General features: G+C 31.1%; 1 protein-coding gene across 4 annotated transcripts in view; it reads left to right on the top strand.

The window, feature by feature from the left end:
* The first annotated feature begins 270 nt into the window (after positions 1–270).
* Positions 271–23740, top strand: part of sas (stranded at second) — a 40738-nt gene continuing 17268 nt past the window's right edge. For 2 of the 4 annotated variants that reach the window (XM_040717076.2, XM_071890169.1), the window contains exons 1-5: positions 271–882; positions 10990–11394; positions 22199–22486; positions 22956–23267; positions 23334–23575. In XM_040717076.2, coding sequence (XP_040573010.1) covers positions 705–882; positions 10990–11394; positions 22199–22486; positions 22956–23267; positions 23334–23575 — 1425 coding nt within the window. In that variant the 5' untranslated portion in view covers positions 271–704. The remainder of the gene's footprint in view (positions 883–10989; positions 11395–22198; positions 22487–22955; positions 23268–23333; positions 23576–23740) is intronic. The other 2 variants (XM_040717077.2, XM_071890170.1) reach the window with 2 other exon arrangements.

The following is a 23740-nucleotide window of genomic DNA, read 5'->3' as shown; positions in this document are numbered from 1 at the left end:
AGCAAGCCCGATTACATGATGGTCTAAGCTTGTATTTCTATTAACCTTGTCTCATGTGATGTTATACTATAAGTATGACGTCGTTGATGTTCTTTATATTTCTCCTTGAAGTTGTTATTTAGTTAGAAGAATGACCTATGGCCTGCCTCCTATTTGATTCTATATTGATGAAGGAATGGAATTTATTTTGAATGGTTTTTCACCTATTTTTTCAACCATACGGTATATCGAGTATAGTTATATATGTATGTAGTTATCACTCAGTCACTCACACAATCGCACAGGTAGATAAGTTTTCCTCCTGCTTCTTCTACCATCATCGTTATTAAAGAAAACAAAAACCACCCCGTCGCAGTAGAGTATTATATTTTGTAGTTACTGTAGTAGTAGTCGTGAACGCGCCATCCTTCGTGGCAGACACATAGCAATTGATTCACGAAGAGGGAAAAAAAGACGATACACATAAAATATTTGTGAGGAATACCCAAACGCAAACATAAGAATAGTGAATTAGTGATAATTGTGGATTCAGGAGCTACTGCAAAGTTTCTACTGTGATTTTGATCCTTCTGATTGGATATCAAAATATGATTCCATCTCTGGATAATTAGTGATCTTTGTGTATGAAAGAGTGAATCCCTCCACCTATACAAATAATATAAAATACTCTCATTCCCCAGACTTAGTATCCATAATACTCCAAAATGAGGATTCAGGTCGTAGTCCTCCTCTTTCTCAGTGTTTCAGCATATGCTCAAGAGGCTCAACCCTCTTTGATAAAGAGCTGCGACTGTGATCCCATTTGTGAACCAGTGGAGAGGTGTACTAATCTAATCCCGCGGAAGGATTGCTCCTGTTGTCAAATATGTGGTGACGAGTCACGTAAGTAATTCTCTTTTGACGTTGATGGGGCGTCTTCTAGGTTATACATATATATATGTATTTTTTTTTTTTTAGGGGGGGGCGGGAGGAGGGCTTGGTTTTTTGATTTTTTTTTAATAAAAATTCAAATTTTTTGAAAGACGTTTTCCAAAATCTATACCTATTCACAAAAAATCCTTCACTGTTCACAAAAAAGTTCAAAAATTACCTTTTTTGGAAACATAAATAAATAAAAAGCGACAAATGTTCACACCAAATTCCAAGGATTAAATTTTTGAAAAAAATTTGAAATGTCTACAGCTATTCAGAGAAAATTAATTTTTTTAGAAAAAATTAATTTTAATTTTTGGATTTTTTTTTTAATTAAAATTTTTTTAAATTTGGATATTGGGCTGTGATGCTTCAGCTCCTACGGCCCACCCCCTTCAGATGCTTCTGATATTTATACTGTAATTTGAGCTGCAGTGTTTGATACTTGCAAATATCAAGGAAGGGTGTCACGCAAGACTAGTCCTTTACAAGGCTGCGATTACGTGCTGTTGTTACAGGTTGATATATTATGTTTCCATGTACATGAATAAACATTCATATATTACCTGCTCTAGTCATGGGATGTTCAGGAAATTTGCAAATGTGACGGATAAAGATAGATGGAGAGAGTGCTTCCAGAAAAAGCCGTCACCTTGATCTATTTAATTACGGTTGCATACATATATATATATATATATATATTCTATATAGAGAGTTGAGGAGGTGAGTCTCGAATATAGTCCAGATGACCATTCCCTATAAATACATATCTTTGGTGTCTTATAATGAAATAATCCATTCTCCCGTCAGAATGTACATACATTAGCGCCAGTTTGATCTTCAATTTTGATTATTGGTATCTATATGGACTAATTAAAGAGTTTTTGCCTTTGTCATAATTTGATCCAGATGTGCTACCTAAAGATGACCACATCGGACAATGAAATTTTACATGGGTTATTTTCCTACCATATGACAACTTTGCTTGAAACACTAACCTACCCTAAATTCAAAAAAAGTTGAAAATCAAACCGGTCTAATAGACAGTGCACTCAATTTGTTACAGTTTAAGTCAGAGTAAACGTCACGATATGTGTTTGCAATCTTATTATTATTTTTTGAAGGGGATTTGCAGCTCAACACATACCGTCCCAGAAGGCATGTTGACAAAATATTGACTTAGTGCAATCTTATAATTTCGTAATTCATTGGCCATTAAAATGTGGGTAATATTTACTTACAATTCTAGATCTATATAGAGCCATTTTACAAAGTATTTACCCAAGTTTTTAAACCTTTTTTGATACCCTTCCCCCTCCATATTTGTAGTAGGTAAATTGCTCATACCCCTACAGCAGGTTCCGACAATTCGAAAATTGGTGTACTACAATTCTCTGATAGTGGAGGATCAATAAACCTTTTTTCCCTGGCCATATCATATAATGTACCTTCTTAAAATGTGGGATGGGCATAGCCTCCCCCCCCATTGTGCGGCCGTACATAAGCAACGTCTGAGGCTCTCATTACGTATATGTAATCCATTCAACCTATTTTCTTATTGAATCTTTTTCTTCCTCGAAAAGTCACATAACTTTAAATATTGATTGATGTGTCCAATGGTTATCAAGTTAATAACTATGTAAAGCCCCATATTCGAATTAACATTTACCTTAAAAGAGAATGACTCGAACCTAATTTTAGGTGAACATACAATTATCTTAATTATATATATATATATAATTAATTAGAGACTGTACCGTAATGACAAATGTTCGAAATTTGGTATAAAATACAAATATATATATTTTTAATAGTGTTTCTTATTGGGATAAATGAACTTTGGAAGGATATTTGATAATAATATATTAGACACTTGGTATGAAAAAGAGATATTTGAGTAGTCAAAATGAAGAAACAAATGAAAATATATGCGCGTAATACGCGGTACGAAATAGTATATTTATTTACTTACAGCATCATCTTTACGACTAAAATACTCATACCTTTGGACAAATTAAAGCAATGTTGTTTGAATATTGTTAAGAAATATACTTTTAATCTATAATACATGTATCTCGTTTCAACTCGATCATTTTAAAGGAACAATATGAAAAAAATAATATATTTTTTCAATAATTTACATTAATCTTCAAATCAAAACGCATACTAAAGGATTGAAGGTTATTTTCTAGTTTAAATGAATGGAATGCAGATTGAAGTCATCCGGCAATGTCAAATTCCAAAATTTTCTCATTTCGGTACATTTAATATTATTAAAACCTATTCAACTCCTTCAGGTATTCTTACTCATACTTTGAATGAGCAGATATTTCAGAAGTTGTCGTTTACTTTTTTTTTTTTTTTTTTCATTTTTGAGGTTAATTTATTGTTATGATTATTGAAATGACTCGACATGTTTCAAATATTATAGATGAATATATATATAAAATATATACATCATATATATTTATATACATGTTGTGTAAGGCATGGATTTACACACTTATATAGGTGTACATATGTAAGGTTTAAATAAAGAATAATCATCACCACTTCAAAAGAACTATACATATTTTTAATACTACATATGTATACTTAAGCTCTTTAGCAGGGGCGTCCGTCGGATTATCTAAATATAATATACTATATATTATCTAAGTATATGTATATATATATATATATATTTTTTTTTTTTTTGGGGGCTTGTTTTTGGAAAAAAAATAAAAAAATAAAGTTTTTAACAAAATAAATTTCAAATAAAAAATTAACAAAAAAAAAAAGACATTCCTAAATCTCCAGCTATTACAAAAAATTTCAAATATTAAATTTTTTTGCTAGAATAATTTCAAAAATCTATATCTTTTCACATAATTTTTTTTTTCAAAAATTAAATTTTTGGAAAAAAAAATTTGAAAGATTAAATTAAATTTATGGAAAAAAATTTGAAAAATTAAACTAAATTTTAAATTATTAATTTTTTTTCTTGTAAAATTAAAATATTAACTTTTTCCAGTAAAAACAAATTACTTAATTTTTCGAAAAAAATTTGAAAAATTTAGTTTATTTTTCAAATTTTTTCCCCATAAATTTAAATTTCAAATTTTTTTAAAAAAAACAACCTTAATTTGGGAGGAGGAGCTACAATCGCCCCCAAGCCCACCCCAACAGACTTATTAAGTATTCAAAAATTGCTATCTGAGTTGACTGTTAGTGTATTTTTAGTATAACTGGATTTGACTTTATATTGGCATGAAAATGAAATATATTTTCTTAAAATATATAAAGATATACTTAAAACTATCGTTATCTATTATTTACTATTTACTTGATATTTGCCGGTATCTCGGAAAATGAGCAACTCTAATATACTCTGTAGATTTTTCATTTTTTGTTCAAAATCAATCTACATTTAGACAAAAGATCATATTTATATTTGCTTTGTTAATATAATGTATCCAATTTGAGCGATTTTTGATTCTTTTAAAGGAAATAAGAATAACAAAAAAGAGAAAGTTACAAGATTCAAAATACCTTGCAAAACTATGTCATGAAAAGAAGAGAAAGAAAAATGATGGGTACTTGTTGTTACAATTTGCTACATGAAACTTCTATTTGACCGTTTTAAGCATTTTTTTCTTTAAAAAAAAAAGAAAAAATGTTAGTTTTATCTTTTGATGAAAAATGAAATAAATTATATATGGATATAAAAAACTTATTTGCAAAATGTGTTCGATGCATAAAGGTAATCTTCCTCTAGATCAGTGCTTCACAAACTTCCAAATATATTTCCCCATTTTAAAACATCAATCGTAACACGACCCCAATTCTAAAAATCTATATTAATAAAAAAGGTTTATCCGTCTGGCCTCTCTCTGTTAGTAAGAAAAATAGTCACGCTGTGTATTATCTATAGTGCACACTGATGTACATGATAAATGAAGATGAAAATCACCCAGTCACTATGAAGACTCCAACAACGCTTCATTTTGAATTGTTGATGATTTTGAGTCAAGAATTGCCTCTCATCAAACCTCTTTGACTTCCATTTATCAGTCTTGAATGTTGTTGTGTTGATCTTTATTTAGGAATGAGTACTCCAGTCCCATCCAGTTCAGTCCTGCAACGTCCTAAAACTTAAAAAGTTTTGTCTTTGAAGACATCACTCAACTTTATTTACTTTTTTTTTATCGGATCTAGTACTGACAGTCCGAAGGACTGGTCCTAAGACTGAACTGGATTGGACCAAATAAATGAGGAATGACATAATACTAGGCTTGACCACCATTGACATGGTATTTTTACCATTTTCATTTTTCTTACTAAAAGGAATCACCACTAAATGAAAAAAAAATATATATACATATACCAAATGTATACAAATTTGGCTAAATATAACCAAAAATAGGCTAATCAGGAAACAATGGTGACAGGACCGGCAGCAGTGACGCTTAAAACTTAACAGAAATTAGACATGTTCAATACTGGCTTAGACGTTGTATATTTGCTTCTCTAAAGAGCGACCGGGGCGCCAACCTATGCACTTGAGTTCAAGAAAATAATTTCTTCCGAGTGGAATATCCATTGAGCTACGTCGCTCCATAACTTTAAATTTTAGGACTGATATGCAGGATTGAACTTGACCGAACTGAGACTAAACTAAACAAGACAACTGTCTTCCCTCTAAATAAGGATGGATACAAGACAAGTTGAGGGACTTAGAAAACTGTTGCATTTAGTTTCAAAGTGTGAATTATCCCAATATGTTTTTCATTGTCCATTAGTTAATAATATTGACATTCGGCTCAAAATCAATGTACTATCCTATGGCATAGGTGTTGCGACCCCATTTGGGATTGAGGCCAAGTGGTTGAGAACGTCTGCTCCAGATGATGGGAACACTTTTTTTTAACTCCAACTAGTCTAATATTTACTATAAAAACTCTTTCAAGAGCCTCTTAAATGTAAATGCATAAAAACAACTTACATATTTATAATAAATGATCATTAAAAGAGTCATACTAACTTGATTGCAAAAAATATAACCTCTTTTAAAGCCGTAAAGTACATACCTACATAGATACGTCACGAATAGTGCATTTATTCATACTTTTGAAATACATAGAAAAATGTTTGTATGTATGTATTTCACAATTTTTTATTTTATTTAATATTTTGATAAGTTCTAACTCTCTCTTTTATAGTTATATATTGTAAGTATTTCTATACCCTGACATGACCGATGCTGTCGACTTATACTTATAAGAATAAATATTACTTCACAAAAATAACCTGTTAGGAAATGCATTAATAGAGTTATAGAAAATATGACCTCCTATTTTGCTAAAATGACAATGTAATTATTTAATATACATACAAAGCTGGTATTCTACAACAATTGAGGAGAAAACATATGAGTACACTAGTGTGTGTGCTCAGGAAAGACAGAGAGTTATACAGTGCGGGGACTCGAAAATTGCACTAGCATTTAATTACGATTTCATTACCCTTATTTTTTATTACAAGGTTTCAGCCAAGAAGAACTAAAAATTATTAGCAACACTTCTGGCCTTGCCTTCATGTGTCCCTCTTCCATGCCTTATCTCAACCACTTTAACTTTGCAGCTTTAGGCGTCTTGGAGAATAATGTCTGCCTCACCTCTTAATCAAATTTGTATTCTCTCCGAGCTGCCATCATGCCAGTGAGGTATGCCATGGACACAGTCTTCATTCTTAAGAGTTGTCAAGCTGTTCTTCGGTGTCTTGAAGCTGTTATTATTTGTAAAGGAAGATATATTGTACACAAAATATAGTATTTAAACATATCACAAAGTGGTTTATTTGTTTTTCCCTGATTCCATAGAAATCATGCTTTTCGTAATTTAGTCTTGCTACTCCAGGTTTTGGGTCCCCGCTCTGTAGGTATAAATCCTTGTTGGACTCAGTAGAAGTGAGTAGTAAACTTCCTTTTCTACTACATTATGACTGAACATTCGTGTTTGCTCATAAAAGACGGAGAGTAGCTTCGAGGATTTCTTAGAGAGTTATAATTGCAAGTCCTTGTTGGAATCAGAGCAGAGTTGAGGTTCGGCATCGGAGTGATTCTAGCCAATGTCCTTGTTTATTTATTCCTCCCCCTCCTCCCTTGCCACAGGTGATTGTAGCTGATCTAATGGTACGTCATGACAGCTAATCTGCTCACCTCCAATGCATTCTTCAATTTGTCAATCTTACCATGTTGATTTTTGGTTTTTAACATGCCCATAATACACACGATTTTCATCACTACTAATGATACCCTTCAAAAAAGACTGTCATACGTCTAGCTATGAAATTTTTTATCGTGCACACGTTTTTGATTACTTATTTTTGTGTAGAAAAAAAAATAAAAGGAAAAGGAAATCATTACTAATAAATATCAGTACAATGCTAGAAGTAGAAACAACCTTTAAATGACATTCAAATCCGTTCGTTTAAAAGGCACCCCTCTTCCTTGGTTAAAGATTCATTAATATATTTCAAATATTCTCAAATTGTAATAATTAATTTATCTTCTCTATTCATTACCTTGATTCTCTATTTCTCTTTCTCTGAGGTAGTTATTTTAATTTATACATGTTAATCAATCAAAGGATCCTTTTTAATGGTCCTACCTTCGTCCTGTTTTTCAAGGCAGGGTTGTTACATAATCATTTTTTACTTCTTTTACGAGTCATTGAATAAAGACTATAATAATAATATATCAACTCTACTTTTCAAGTAATACTAACATTGTGGCAATAAACAAATAAATTACCGATATTTTCAGTGGAATTCATGTTATTTAATAAAGAGTTATTTCAAGGATAAATATAGCAAATGACGACGAGTTTAATTAATTTGTTGCCCCACCACAAATGTGTGTCCTGAAAGGATATAAATAAACCAGTTATGGGGGAATTATTTAGATACATTGGTACTTTATAGTGTTGAAACTAAGCCCGATATCGATTTTTTTGTTCGGTTTGGTCTAACGTGATTTTTCCTAGATCCTTATTATTTCGGTCCAGAACGCGGATTAAAACACGTGGACAAAGTTTTATTTATTAAAAAAAGTTATACATCACGATTCGTTTTAAAAAACGTCATTTGTTAAATGAGACCGATTAAAATCGATTTTTTTTATACGAACCTGTGCTGTAATGAATACTTAGTTAAATTTTTTGACTGATTTCTCATTTTTTTTCCGACTCTAATGTAAAATGACCATTTTTTGAGTCATTTTAAAATACAGACCTTTTAATTTTTACCAAAAAAGATATTCTTTTAAATTAATTTAATTTTTGTATATGTCAATACTTTTTAGGCCCTTTTTAAGAAAAAGTGTCAATATTTCATTGTATCACCTTTTTATTTAAAAATATATTTTGTTTTAATAGTTAACATTAACTTTAACGAAAGAATTCTTGCCTATGTTTTGTGTAATTTTTATAAAAATCCATAATACTTACTTTTATATACAAGTATGTACATGTTGCAACTTGTATAAGCAAATAATAACAACATTGATCATTCTACTAATGACCACCTATTGATAAATACTATCATTTATTTTTGGTCAAAAATAGTCAAAAATTACACCATTATCGATAATATATCGATCATCCATAGAATATTCAATAATTGAATTATCCTTATCTGAAGTATTGTTTAAATATTCATCTCATTATACATTGCAATTTATACAAAATCACAACTTGTATACAACATATACAAAAACTTAACATGTTAACAATACATAGGTATATTCTATGTAGTGTACTGACCTGCTACAAACGACTCTGCACTTAATTATTGACGTGTATATATTCCGCATACTGTATAGTAGGATACATCTAGGTTATATATACTGTATATACATTAAATACACATATCTTTCGTCATGGGAAAAAAATTCCATGTTTTAATTCTCAATTGAATTGAAAACGTATACTATGTACGAAATATATACCTTTTAGAATTTAACAAGGGACCTTCAAGGATTCTATTTCAGTAGCAGAACAGAGAAAATATTTTTGATTTGATATGATGAAATATCTAAAGGATTTTAATTTATGTTGAATTATAAGTGTATAAAAAATAATCATCCGGTCCCTTTATAAGGGACATGTAAGATGAGCGGGCTTGGTTGCTAAAAGTTAAAAAAAAATCGAAGAAAATTTTAAACATTAAATTTCAAATGTTAAATTTTTTGAAAAAAAAATAAATAATAAATCTTCAACTATTCACAAGCAATTAAATTTTTCAGAAATTTTTTCCAAAAATCCATGGCTATTCTCAAAAATTAAGTTGTTTTTGAAAAAAATATATCAAATTTTTTGGCAAAAAATTTCAAAAGTCCAGAGCTATTCCATAAATATTACATTTTTTAGAAAAAGTTTCAAATATAAATTGTTTTTGGAAAAAAATTTGGAAAATCCAAAATTGTTCTCGAAAAGTTAATTTTTTGGAAAAAAATTATAACATTCAATTTTATATATAAAATTTTTGAAAAAAATTCAAATTTTAAATTTAATAGAGACAAAGACCAAAAATTCATAGTTATTCATAAAAAATTATATTTTTTGCAAATAAAAATGGAAAAATTTAATTTAATTTTTTGAAATTGTTTTTCTTATATTACATTTTCTATTCAACAAGCAAAAAATTCTTAACTTGGGAGTGGATAAATCCTTTCCAGATGAACCTCGTCGCATACATATAATATTCAAGGATACTATCCTGAGTAATTTTTTTAAGGATAGGCATTTGTCCATGCCCATAATGAGGCTCCTTTTCGTTGTTTATTTCTTATACGAACTTATTACTCATTGTTTTTTTCCTTTTTTAGAATACCATGATATTACCTCACAACGTCATTTGTACATGGCCTTATATGTAATAAATATCTTTTCAAGGAATTTATTGAATTATCAATGGTCTACCATGGATCTGATAAGCCAGTCCTTGAAATATAAAAATGATAATAAGTATATGAGGTCCGGCAACATAAAAATAATCTTGAAAAACATGTAGAGAAGGAGACAATCCCAATTAAATTTTTTACTTCATATACATACATGTCAATATTTCAAAGACATATTTGAGGGAATTATAGGCTTTCTATTCAATTTGTGAGATGAGCTAAGATATTTAAGAGTGTTAGTTATAGTTTAATAGCTTTAGTTATTTTAAAAGACGAATATTGGCCCTGATATTCCCTTTCAAATCAAATATAATCATTTCTTATTTTTTTATTACGACAATCCTTTTTGTCTACTCGAAGGTCTATTTGCAGCCGACCCAAAGATTTTATAAGCAAGAGTGTCCGCCGGATTATATGGGTGGGGGGTTAGTTTTTTGTTTTTTTTGGAAAAAAAAAGTCCAGGTTTAATTTTTACCATGGGCCTAAATTGGATGAAATGATCTTTTATTTTTTATAAATAAATCCTTTTACAATTTTTTTTTAAATTCAACACGTATACATAATATATCAGAGGCGACCCCAGGGGATGGGCTGGAGGAGCCCACCCCTGTATATTAAGGATTTTTTGCTTTTTACTAGAAAACTTAATATTTGAAATTTAATTTAATTTTTCAATTTTTTTTCGAAACAAATAATTTTCTATTGGTAGCTATAAATTGTTGAAATTTTTTTCAAATATTTAATATTTGAAAAAAACATTTCAAAATATATTCAAATATATATTTGTAACTTTAATTTTTAAAATTTTTAGGAAAAAAATGGTTTTTTTTTGTGAACAATTGTGGATTTTTGGATTTTTTTTCGAAAAAATGTAACATTTTAAGTTTAATTATTGAAAATTTTTGATATAAATTGACGATGATGTTTCGAAGACTACAAATCCAATACACACTCAATTTTAAGAAAAAACATTATAGTTTGAGTTTGTGTTGACGGGGCAACATATGGGCTATTATAATATTTCAATGTTTTTTTAGACAGGTTAATATTAAATGCCATTCAATTCAACGCGTATACATAATAAATGTTCATATAAAACGATAGACCCAATAATTGATTTCCTATATTTTTTGCAGAGGTCTGTGTTTATGAAGAAAAGATCCATGCACCCAATGCGACTTTTTACTCCTCAGACTGCTCTTCCCACTGTAGTTGCTCTCCAACTGGCGATGTTTTTTGTGCACCAATTCAGTGCCCTCCAATTCTACATAAAAAAGGAACTTTCAAGGATGATCCCTATTGTCATGAGTCAATGGATCATCCAGATGCCGATGAGTGCTGTGTCATTGCTCTTTGTGAGGCTGTCGTAGAGGAAGAAAATGAGACTCATGACCCTTTTTATGATAACGATGACCATAGCATTCTGGTTGAGGAACCAAGGTTTATTGATGATTCTCTGATCGTGACTGAAACTTCTTCTGCTTCTCCAGTGGTTGTGGTTGAGAAGGGAGATGAGAAAGAAACGACGCAAGTATCTGAAGGTAAGATGAAGCATTAAGCAGGTTACTTTTGAGTATGTTGTAAGGAAGGTTTTTTTTTCTTTGAGGGGATGAGTGCGTGAGGGGGAAATTCATTTATCAACGACCCTGAAATAATATTTTTCGGTTCTACCTATGTATATACGTATGCATACAAAATCTCTACTATTGTTTCATTCATACATAACTTCATTCCATTTATGTTCCTTCGTGCTCTTATTTACTTACTTAATTATGCACCATATTGTTGAACCTCATATTTCAAGCTAATTGAATATATATTATTACTTCTTTTCGCAATTTATTATTGTTGAATGCACTTATTATGTGTTGTCCAAATCAGGGTTCCAGAGTCGGTAACCAAAAATGTCCGACTTCGTATTTTGAATGTCATCGACTCTGACTCAACGACTCTAACTCAACGACTCCAACACACAATTTAAGCTTAGGAGAAGGCGGTAGCGAAACATATCGTATTACGGAATTAAGATTCATGTTAATATCAGTTCCTTATTATAAACTTTTTTAATTGTATTTAAATTCATATATATTTATTTTATAATGCATTTTCAATCGATTTATATCTAAGATAGGGGAGAATTATTCTTTAACTATTGTGTGTAGTGTTGGATCGGTCCGAGGAATAGTTACCATATCGGTCTCCCCCTTTCAGCATTTTTATTTATCGGTCCCATCTTTTTTACCATTCAACGCTATTAAGGACTGATACGTCCTCTAGTCCTAGCTATCTTTATGGCTATACTTCACTCGTAGCTAGGGTTGACTGATATAAAAACAAAGAAATAATAAATATCTATCTATTGCTAGTTCATTCATAAGTTTCTGAACATAGTTTATCCATTCGTAACCGAGGAAAGACAATACACAAAACCTTTCAATGCAACGACACACTTGTTACTTATAGGTAGTTGCATAAATACGCGGACCATTTGTGGCAAATAATTAAATGCGTAATAAAATTCATATGACGTATTTTTTTTTAGAATTATAAAATAGAGAATGTATTCTGGTATAAAATTTAATATAATTACTGAATATAACCGCCATCAGCTGCTATGAAACCTTCCAAGCGCCCGTGGAAGGCCTTGCACACATTGATGATGTAATGGTCTCCCATAGCTGCCCATTGCTCATTGATGCTGGCCTTCAATGAGTCCAAATTCGGGTGGGGGGAAGCACAGGCCTTCGCCTCAATTTGCCATAACACACTGTAGTCAAGGGGATTCAAATCAGGTGATTGAGGTCGGCAAAGGTTTTTGTTCCAAAATGGCATGTTGGCAGCGAGCCAACCCTGAGTCATTCCAGAGGTATGGGCAGGTACCCCAGCCTGCTGGAAGATAAAGGGGTCCCATTAGAGATTTTGAGGGCCTATGGAAGGACCTTGTCCTTCAAAATCTCCAAATAGACAGACCTACCGGCACAAAGGAGAGTGGAACCATAGGATGTTTGGCCTCGTCATTCATCGTAAACGACTTTGTTTGATGCGAGTAAAAAAAAACAAAAACAAAGCCAAAAGATTTACCGAGTAATTTGTGCTGGAATTTTTTATTTCCGGTCACGGAACCTCGAGATATAAGCGTTAAAAAATTAGTCCGCGTATTTATGCAACTACCGGTATAACATGAAATAGCATAAGGCATATGGCCACATATGCTCTACACAAGATATTACTTTAGATTTAAGAGGGGTCTGGGAATCATGATTGTATGTATCGGAAAAATTCCGGCAATGTTCAAGCATAAAACTTTCTGTTGTAGTTTTAGAGAATTAATAGGAACTCTCGAATAAATAAAGTGTTATACTGAGAATTTTTAAAGTGAAAGGCTGGTTTGGAAATACTCAAGGTGAAAATATATTTTCTACATATTAGTACTAATAAAGTAACAAATGTTTAAAAAATGTGACAAAAAAGTTGTATCTTTAAATATGATTTAAAGCTCATTAAATCGAGATTGAATATACTTTATTTTTATATTTTTTAATATTATATGGTGTACTGCCTGTTATTAGTTACTCTCAGCCTCAAATACGAAATGATTAAAATATTTATATTTTTGTTAAAAGCTTGGAACTACGAAAGAGAAAAAAATAAATAATTTTTTGGTTGTAACAAATTTAAGAAATTTGTTAGAAAATCGATATAACTGGGTAAACTATCAAAAATTGTATTAAATTCAAAATCTCTGTGGCCTGTAAAAAAATATTTTAGAACAGATATCTAAAGAGAAATTCATAAATGAGCTATAAAATGGTGTTTTTTTAGAGAAATGCCCTTGAATATTAGTTTTCCTGTCCCCTGATAACCCACTACTGTCTACATATTTAAATGACGAAAGTTAATGCCCTTCTCCTCCTCTTCCGCGGTCCCTAACGTGTATGGTCAGAATCAACAAACAAAAATTTATGGGGCTGAAGTGTAAATAAAAATAGCTGTATAAGAAAATTAATCCTTTTCTATAATTATGACCCTTAAAATATATTTGGGATAAAGTTAAGGGCGGTCGAAGGTGAAGGATTCTGGCTATTTAGTGACACTTTACGCCACTTTGCGATGGCAAAGCTGGACCTGCACGAGGACAACCGGGCCTGTCAATGCTTCGGTGCCATGTGGCCAAGGTTATCAAGAGAGGGAGATCTCATTTTGAATAATTGAATTTATTTTAGAAACACACACGAATGTACAATTAGGTTTAGAATATAACTGAATGTAGTAGAAAAGGAAGTTTACTACTCAAGAGTTAAATAATACAGACAACAGCTGGTGAAAAGAAAATTCATTCTTCAGATTACCAATTCTAAAAAAAAAAAAAAAATCTAGTGAGCTACAAAATTCGACCGATTTCTATCACTATCCATGGATCAATTGATATCGAAAGTGAATGGGGTCATAGGCATTCATTTATTCTTAATAATGTATTAATGGCACATGCGTCAAAAGGCATCTCATCTTCAATATGATCCTTTTAGATACTTGATTGACATCTCCAATAATATTCTAAATCCCCAGTTCCTTAGAGTTATGAATATATAATGTACACAACACTAGGAATTGGGGATACAACAAAGATAGAGGTAAAATTATTCATATAAACATTTCTTGACAAACAAAACTCGCTAGAAGAAATACTCTGCTTCCAAACGATTTGTATATGTACACGTTCAACATATGGTGAATAAAATTCCTCCTAAAAAAATAATTGCATTGAACAAAGCAATGCTTTATTTCAATGTCCATTCCTCTCACTTTTAAAAATACTTGGAGATGTGGATACTGGAATTAGTTTTTCATTCACTGCTAGTACGATTACCTTGACATGAAAAAAGAAGTATTCAACATGTCCCTCAGGGAATGAAGAGGTAGTAGAACTTCAAAGACAACTGAGGATAATTCAATTATGAATATAACATACATACAAAGAAGTGAATTCAAAACAATTTGTAGTTATGTATTGATTATTTAATATCCAGCTATTAAGGTCAGTGATGGTCTATTAGTAATGCTTGTACTAAGATACTTTGTTGTAAATTAAAATGGAATGAAGGTGTACAAATCATAATGGATTTTATGTTGTACTTTAGGGCGATTTGTTTGTAACTATTTTCGAATTTTGATTACGGCTAGTGCAGAAAAGTTGTGACGGGGTATAAAAATTACCTATGCAAAAAGTTTTTTTGTTTTTTCAATTGTCCTATGGAACAAAAAAAAAAGAGGAAAAGGTTAGGAAAATTTGATGATCCGCGTGTAGCGCGCATTATTTTTTTTTACATTTTTACATAGCTTGTAAAAAAATATATTGATATTGTTTATCATAGCTAACACAGAAATACCCTATGTATTTTGTTGTCAGCTGTCGATTCCCTCTTCTCCCTTGATACGTCATGGCTATTTCATAATTTATTCTTTTTCATGAATACACAAAGTAATAAATCATTCTATACATATGCTCCGTTTCCGAAAAAATAGGAATACAATTTCTTGTTGATCCCTCGTCGTTTATATAATATATATATTGCCCCTTTTATTATTTCTATGAAGAAATTTTGGCTATTTCTTCATACAAATAATATAATAACTAATCATAATTACTCTTTTTATCAAATTTTACTAAGCAATATTATAATATAATATCGAATAAAATATTAAGTAATTTATTTTAAAAATGGTGAATAAATAATATGGCAGTAATAGTTTCTGAGTATATAAGATATAAATAGTGGTTGGTAAGAATAATTTTTGGCTAACTACCAGATGATTTTGGGCCTTTTCCCCCTCCTTCTTTTTGGACAAAAGGTTGCGTGATACAATACAGATTAATAAATACAAAAAAAAGATTAATGCTATATTTTAATCTTTATTGACGAAATAATTTTTTTTTGTCTCCTTTCAAACTCCGAACGAGATGTGATATCAAAAGGAAACGTTGTAGAACAATGAAATTTGAACCTAGGTTATTTTTTTAGCATATCAATAATTTTTTTTGAAGTAGCCGTAATCGAAATTCGAAAAAAGTTAAAATACAAACCGCTCTATTTTACATACCAACATTAATATAATCTACAGTAAGTAGGAATTTGAAGGTCAATATGGTCGTTTTATGACTGTATAAGGGTTCCGCTTGGATAGGTGAGTGTATAATGTATGAAGTTGAGAGTATATTGGATCATCTCAATTCTATACCTTGTTGTATGTTGTTGTTCATTACAACCAGGGCTGCGGAATCGAAAGCCAAAGGGCGTACGGAGGATTATATTTCATGTTTTTGTTTTTTTGGTAAAAAATTTCAAAAATTAAATTACATATATTAAAAATTTCAAATATTAAATTTTTTGGAAAGTTTTTTTCACAAATCCACAGCTATTTATAAAAAGCTCAATTTTTGAAAAAAAAACAAAAAACAACTAAAATATTACATTTTTTGTGAAAAAATGTCAAAAATTCACCGATATACACAAAAAATTATTTTTTTTTGAAAAAAAACTCAAAAATCAAAAGCAATTTTCAAAAAGTTTAATTTTTAAAGGGAAAAAATCAAAAATATTAAATTTTTTCGGAAAAAATTTCAAAATCTACAACTATTCACAAAAAATTATTTTTTTGGGGAAAAAATCAAAAGTCCACAGCCGTTTGCAGTAAGTTTAATTTTTGAAAAAAAAATTCAAATATTCCATTTTTTGGAAAAAAATTTCAAAAATCCACAGATATTAATAAAAAATTTCAAAAATTAAATTTTCTATTAACATGCAAAAAATCCTTAATTTGGGTAGGGCTATAGCCCGTCCAGCCCACCCCTGCAGACGCCCCTGAAAGTGGATCTCACTATGAATAATTGAATGTCATTAAATGTAGCTTTCAAATAAAATAAAAAATATGGTTGTATCCCATTTAGTTCGTTCCTTTTACGCCTTTAAACATTTTCCCAATTTGTCGAGAACGCCCTGTATGTGTATACTGATTTGTGTCATGTTTACTTATTTGTTTAATTAACGACAATTGATTTGTATGTGTGTACATGCAACAAACATCATGACATAAATAATAATCAGGGATGTGAAGATTTGTAAAATTGCAGTGAGCGTAAATTTAAATATGTTGCTAAGTAATGTTATGTCGGCTCTTATTTAGGACTCAAGACTGCAGTATCGTCTAGTCTCAATCCGGTTCGTTCAGTTCCGCTAATCAGTCCTAAAAACTGATAATGTTAGATCCTTGATGGCGTCACTCAACTTTATTGCTTCTTTTTAAATCAGTTCCAGTACTGACAGGTCTAAGACTGGAATGCTTGAATAAACAAAACTATTAGTAAGTACAAAATGTAAATTCTTCCCTATTTTGGGAACTCAGGGAGCCAGGGGAACATAGAGACTATTTGATGTGCAAGAATGGCGACTAGAGCACCCTCTATCCAATCAAAACTTGACATAATATCAAATTGTAGTAACTAAAAGGTAGTCGGAATATCTCTCAAAAAATTCTAATTAGTCAATCGCATTATTTTATTGTCATATAAACTTTGCTTTGAGCTGGGGTTTTTCACATTTCATAATGTTTGCAATCACACTTATCGTTTAAAATTATATTGAGTATTGCCGCAATATTAGCGGCATGCATTTGTAGAAATGTAAGGCTTAAATAGACCAATAGTTAATATTAATCTTTGTCAGCATTTTCTTATCCCATTCTCGGAAGTATGGTTTTTTACGATTACTGCAATTTAGCCAATATTCCCATCCCTTTTGATCATTTGTCTTTTTTTTTCTTTTTTTTTGTCAGCTTCCTAACTTAATTTTATAACTATCAACCAAGATACTAAGAAATAATATAATCTATTTTAATAAAGCAAGCTTTGTTTGTGTGTTTGTATACGAAACGTTAAGCCATTTTTGAGTGTAAATACTTGATCTAAGAAATAACAATACAATCGAGCGTTAGATCATATTTAAAAAGAAGGGATTAGAGAGTCGTATAAAAAGGGTATGTAATAATTAATGAAATAATGCAGGTGTTTAAGAGTATTTCAGTCTCTGTATCTTAGTACTTAGTATCTTATTCTTGAGGAATGAACATCTAAATATTGAGGCACTATGTTATAATGTGATACTAGAAAACTAAAAGTAACACTGATAATTTCTTGGGAAGTTATATTCTATAGTAGGTCTGTTCCTCGACACCTAATAACTTCGGGCAACGCTGGGTACTATCGCAAGTTAGTTAATAAGATTGATAATGTCTATTAAATTCACGACTTATATATGTAATGAATTTACTTTATTAGTTCATTAAAGTTTTGGTTAACCAAATGAATCTGACCACCTCCAAATAGTATTCAATGAACTCTTCCATGAATTATGTATAATTTTGCTGGAGAAGGCTGTATTCATAGGTACGTATTAGGTACTGAAGTAATTATGTTGGTTATTACGTTATACAGTTTATAAACACATAAATAGATTATTGAATGGTGTTTCGTTCTATACAAAGTACCTATGTACGTTGACATTCAAGTTATGATAACTTGAATCAAGCCTTTTGAAAATTATTCCGACAGGTGTAATACGAGTCTATCATATGATATTACATGTGTATAGGATGTGTATTTGAGTGAATATACTTTTGATGAATTAGATGCCTATGTAGGTACATCCTAAGTCTTTTGGATATGTAAAATAAAATAAACTGAAATATACTAACCCTTACTATTATAAGAATGTTTGAGAGGAAAGCTGATTAGTTTTCATAACATACATTAAATTAGCTTCAAGCAGCTGTTAGTTGAGGGAAATAAAAACAAACCCCATTTTCGTAATGATATAGGCAGAAATTACTAGGATGTTGATCCTCAATTTTACTTCCAGTACAAAAAGGATTTAAAGTCATAACTATATTCCTTTCATGAGTAAAAACATTCGTGGTTACACTCTATACGTATATTTTCTCTCCTCAAGAATTAAAGAATAATGGAAAGAGCCTTATAAAATATGAAAAACATATAATCAGGTAGCAACTGCAAAAAGCGGGGCCCTCTTCCATTGTTGTATTATTTTCACCAATGTTTATAAATAGTAATGTAAATCGTGTGTATTTTTTAGCTGGCCTGCTTTTATGCAAATTGTTAATCTGAAAAAGGAATTTTCTTTTCCTTTGCAATTGCCATTATTATTTCACTCCTGAGTAGTGAACTTCCTCTCCTAAATAGATACAATTATATTCAAAACCTGATTGAACATTAAACATAACATAAAAGACGGAGAGTAACCTACAGCATTGGTTGCGTAGTCCTTGTTGGACTCAAAGTAGAATTGAGGATTGACATCGGAGTAACTCTTCCTCCTCCCTTGTCAGAGTTGATTGTTCTTGATCTTATGAAACGGCATGACAGCTAAGCTGCACGCAACCAAACATTCTTCAAATTGTTTGGGTTCCCATGATGATTTTCGATTTTTTTTCCTGTTAATATGCACAAAATACATACGATTTTTATCACTACTTATAATAGCTCCTCAACATTACTCTCCGGCATTCCTGTGCACACACTCTCTTAACTACAGTTTATACCTAGATGTTATCCTCTCTAAAATGAAATAAAAATGATAACAAGGGATTAGAAAATTGTTTAATTCCTCAGTGAGTCTGAATAAAAAAGAAAAGTATATGTTGGCAAATTGAATGGATTATATATTTGCTGATAGAGATACTATAAAAATCCTTTCTGGTTAATACGTTTGAATTTTCAAAATAAGGAGAAATAATTCATATGAGCACTAATATCTTGCAGGTTACCAGCGTATATATTTTTTAAAATATATGCTCACGAAGATTTCGAATAATTTCACTTTTCTAATGATAACAGCTTCTGGTTGACATAATAACAATACATGCACGTTAAAAATGCCTAGGATTACAAGCCTATATATCAACATACTTATTTATTTTTGGCGTCTGCTATTGATTTTTTAATGTGTATATAACTTTTAAATAAAAATCCCACTCAGCAACTGGTTTGAAGCTCAAAAAAAGGGAGCAATGCATGCTCCAGTTTTAAAAGCCTTGACCTTTTATAAAACTACGCATATACTCACATGCACGCATTTTGTGATAAGAAGCTAATTCACGACCATTGTCCCAAGCAAGATGTAAATACATATACATATACTCATAAATGATATGCATCAACTTCTGTATAATATTTTTTAATTATGTCTGCTCTAACCCAATGTTTCCTTGGAATACTTACAATATTGGAGCACATGTATTTCATTCTTGATAACTCTTGTGTACATTTTTCTAATATCTTACACTCACTTTGGAATAGCTCTTAAGTAGTGAGGCGTATGTTATTCGGAGGTTCTATTTACTTGTGAGATCAAACAATTATAATTTACTCCAAATACCAAGCTGTGTTATTTTCATATTTGTTACTACCAGAGAAAGGAAATCCGCTTTAATATATATGCTAATCCTCAAAAATTGCAAAATAAATCATGGGGTCACAACGTTCAAGGAAGCTTTCTTAAAAACTTTCCTTCTTAATTAATTGGAGTTTATAATATTCTAAATATTTTTTTTTACATATATTTATGATTGCAATCAGTGCCTGGATTTAGAAGTAAGAAATATAAATGGTTGTAAATCGCATTCCTTTCCACTCTTATACCTTAAAAAACTATGTACCTACAGGTTAATAACAACAAAATCCGGCACTTTTGATCCATCTACTTTAAATTAAAATAAAATGGTATTTTTGTAAGATGTATTGCATAAATACAACCTGAGCAGGAGATAGAATAATTGAGAATACATCTCAATCAATGTGGTCTCCGTTGTCCTAAGTAAGAGCCTCCATTTGGGTATTGAACCGTGTAACGCCACTGGAAAGGAGAGCCAAATATTTATATTGCATTCCAGGACGATGAAGTTGACCAACGACTTCTTGGTGGTATGATAACCACTATTAACTTTTGACTCAAGGTAGCTCCAGACAAAATAATCCATCGGATTCAGGTCTGGGAGCTTAGAGGCCAAATATGCTAATTGCTAAATCCCCTCCTTTCTTATGGTCACTCCCCAGGGGAGTCTCTATCAGGGACTTCTTCAACTCCCCAACTTTTCTCTAATTGATCCCAGTCATCTTTGCAACCTCAGCATTGCTAATATCAAGATATTTTTTCACCAAAATAAAATCCTCACAATAGTATACCTTCATTCTGCGTCTGATAATGTAATAGGTAGTGATGAAGATCGTGTTCATAATGGGCATGTTAAAAAGAAAGTAAACGAAAATTAACATGGTAACTTCGACTATTTAAATAATGTTTTGGAAGAGATCAGCTGCAATTAGCTGTGACAAGGGATGAGGGGAGAAATTAAATTTACTTGGACATTGGCAAGAACTACTCCGATGTCGATCCTCAATTCTACTCTGTGTCCAACAACGACTTACAATTATAACTCTGCATCAAATCCTCAGGGGTACTCCTATCTTTTAATATTACACACGAATGTTCAATCAGGTTTAGAATATAATTGAATGGAGTAGAAAAGGAAGTTCACTACTCAGGAATTATATAATAATGATTACTGATAAGAAAAAGAAAATTCATTCTTCAGATTACCAATTCCAAAATAACGGGCCAGCTAAAAAATACACTCGATTTACATCCCGAGTAATGATGAAAATCCATTGTAGAATGGGCATGTTTAAAAAAAGAAAAGGAAATAAAAAATCATGATGTTTTATTAGATATACAATCAGCTGTGACAAGAGAGGAAGGAGAAAATGATATAAACAAAGACATTTGTTGGAATTACTCCGATGTCGATCCCCAATGGTACTCTGAGTCCCACTGAGACTTGCAATTATAACTCTGCAACAAATCCTCAGGGTTAAACTCCGTCTTTTATGAGGACACACGAATGTTCAATCAAGTTTTGTATGTATATATTTAGGAAGGGATGTTCACTACTAGAAAATTCTTTTTTTATAATACCAATTACAAATTAGCGGGCCGGCTAAAAAAAACAACGGATTTGCTACATCAATAATCCCCAGTAATAGACTAAAAATCTTCTTTCGTTGAGTCAATGGGGTGTTTTAGTTACTAAGTAACTAAATTTAGTCATCATGCATATAGGCCGAAAAAATACAGAAATCTGAAGGGTTGGATTTCCTTTGTTGTAGCCTGTACTTTGTGAACTCATTTTGATCATGAATAGATACAGTTACATCGCTCTCCTCTACCTTTATAAATGATTAATGATACTAATTAGTCCTATTATATGATTTTGCAGGAGAGGAAATAAACTTGGAGTTCCTTCAAATTACATCAATGACAATACAAGTTAAATTCCCTGGAATCTCTGGTGGTAATCTCATGTATGTAGAAGATCATCTTTACAAAGGAGAAACTCGTAACAAGGCACATGGGGGAGTGGGTGAAACAACCCCATGGAAAAACGCTATTATTCTTGAAGGAAATAAAATATTTACTCTCACGGGTCTAGAGCCTGGGACACTTTATCGCCTTAGATGGCAGGCTCCTGATAAGCAATATCCCGACCTTAAAGTTTCTACTCATGGTAAGAGACTATTTAACATATACTAAATATAACCTTGATAGCGAGAGAATGAAAGTACTAATTGTATTACTTTATTTTAAATAACCAAAAAAGTTAAAATATATATAATATTTTGACTTCGGTAAAAAAGTAAAATATTTATTTATTTTGTTAATTATGATACATATTTATCTTTAGTTCCTCATTGAGTGAACAGATGAAATTAGAAAAACGTACATTAGAATATACAAAATTTTCCTATGCCAAGAAATAAAAGATGGGCATTGCCCATACAATATTGATTTGTTCTCATTAAAGTTATTTGTTTTCAAAAAGTACACTTTCAAATATAGTTTTTGGAAACTTATAAAAATAAGTATTAAATTAGCTTAAAGCTATTTGTTTAGTGTTATTGATTAATTTCAAAGAATTTCATTCAAGCTAAACCATTTTATAAATATACATATTAAATTATTTATCTTGTCCCCAGAATACTCTGAAAAACTTCCTAAGATCATTGTAACTCGCAATGACTTTAAATCTGCGACATTGTCATTTGATCATTATGCTCCAGTGGACTATAATCATGGTTATGTGGCAAGATATCGTCTGAAAAGTGATAGTCCTGATAGTTGGATGATGAAAAATATCGAACTTTCAAGTGTGGGAGAGGATCTTCCGACTGTCACGTTGGATGGTCTCCTTCCAGAGTCAAAATATGTGGCTAAAGTATCTATCTATGCCGATTATCCCTCCAGAGAATTTGGTATTTCTACTGGAGAAGTAGAGTTTAAAACAAACAGTAAGTTTTATTCTATTTAAGTATTAAAAACTCCTTCTTATTTGTCAACTCAATGCTTTATAACAGTGGGTTGTGTCTATAAAAATGCAAGTTATCCCATCGGCATTTTCAACATTGAATGTGAGACCTCTTGTAATTGTGCTGAAGATGGAACTGTGGAGTGTGGAGAGAGATGTAAGCATCCCCTCTACAAAAGTGGTGCTCTCGAAAACGATCCTCTCTGTGTTGAGCAGTTTGTAGATGATGACGAATGTTGCGTTGTTGCAACATGTGCCGGAAACGATAAGGGTCCATGTGAAGGGATCAAGGTAATGAACAATCACGGGCGTCCGCAGGTTTTTTTTTGATTTTGGATTTTTTGAAAAAAAAAAAATTCATAGCTATTTAGAAAAATTAATTTTCTTGGAAAAAAATTTTGAAAATTAAATTTCAAATGTAAAATAATTTTAACTATTATTTTTTTTGGAAAAAAA

Source organism: Lepeophtheirus salmonis, chromosome 7 (genome assembly GCF_016086655.4).
Source record: "Lepeophtheirus salmonis chromosome 7, UVic_Lsal_1.4, whole genome shotgun sequence".
Taxonomy (NCBI): Eukaryota; Metazoa; Arthropoda; class Copepoda; order Siphonostomatoida; family Caligidae; genus Lepeophtheirus; species Lepeophtheirus salmonis.
Note: the sequence above shows the minus strand (reverse complement) of the source record. Positions and strands in the feature narration are given on the sequence as shown.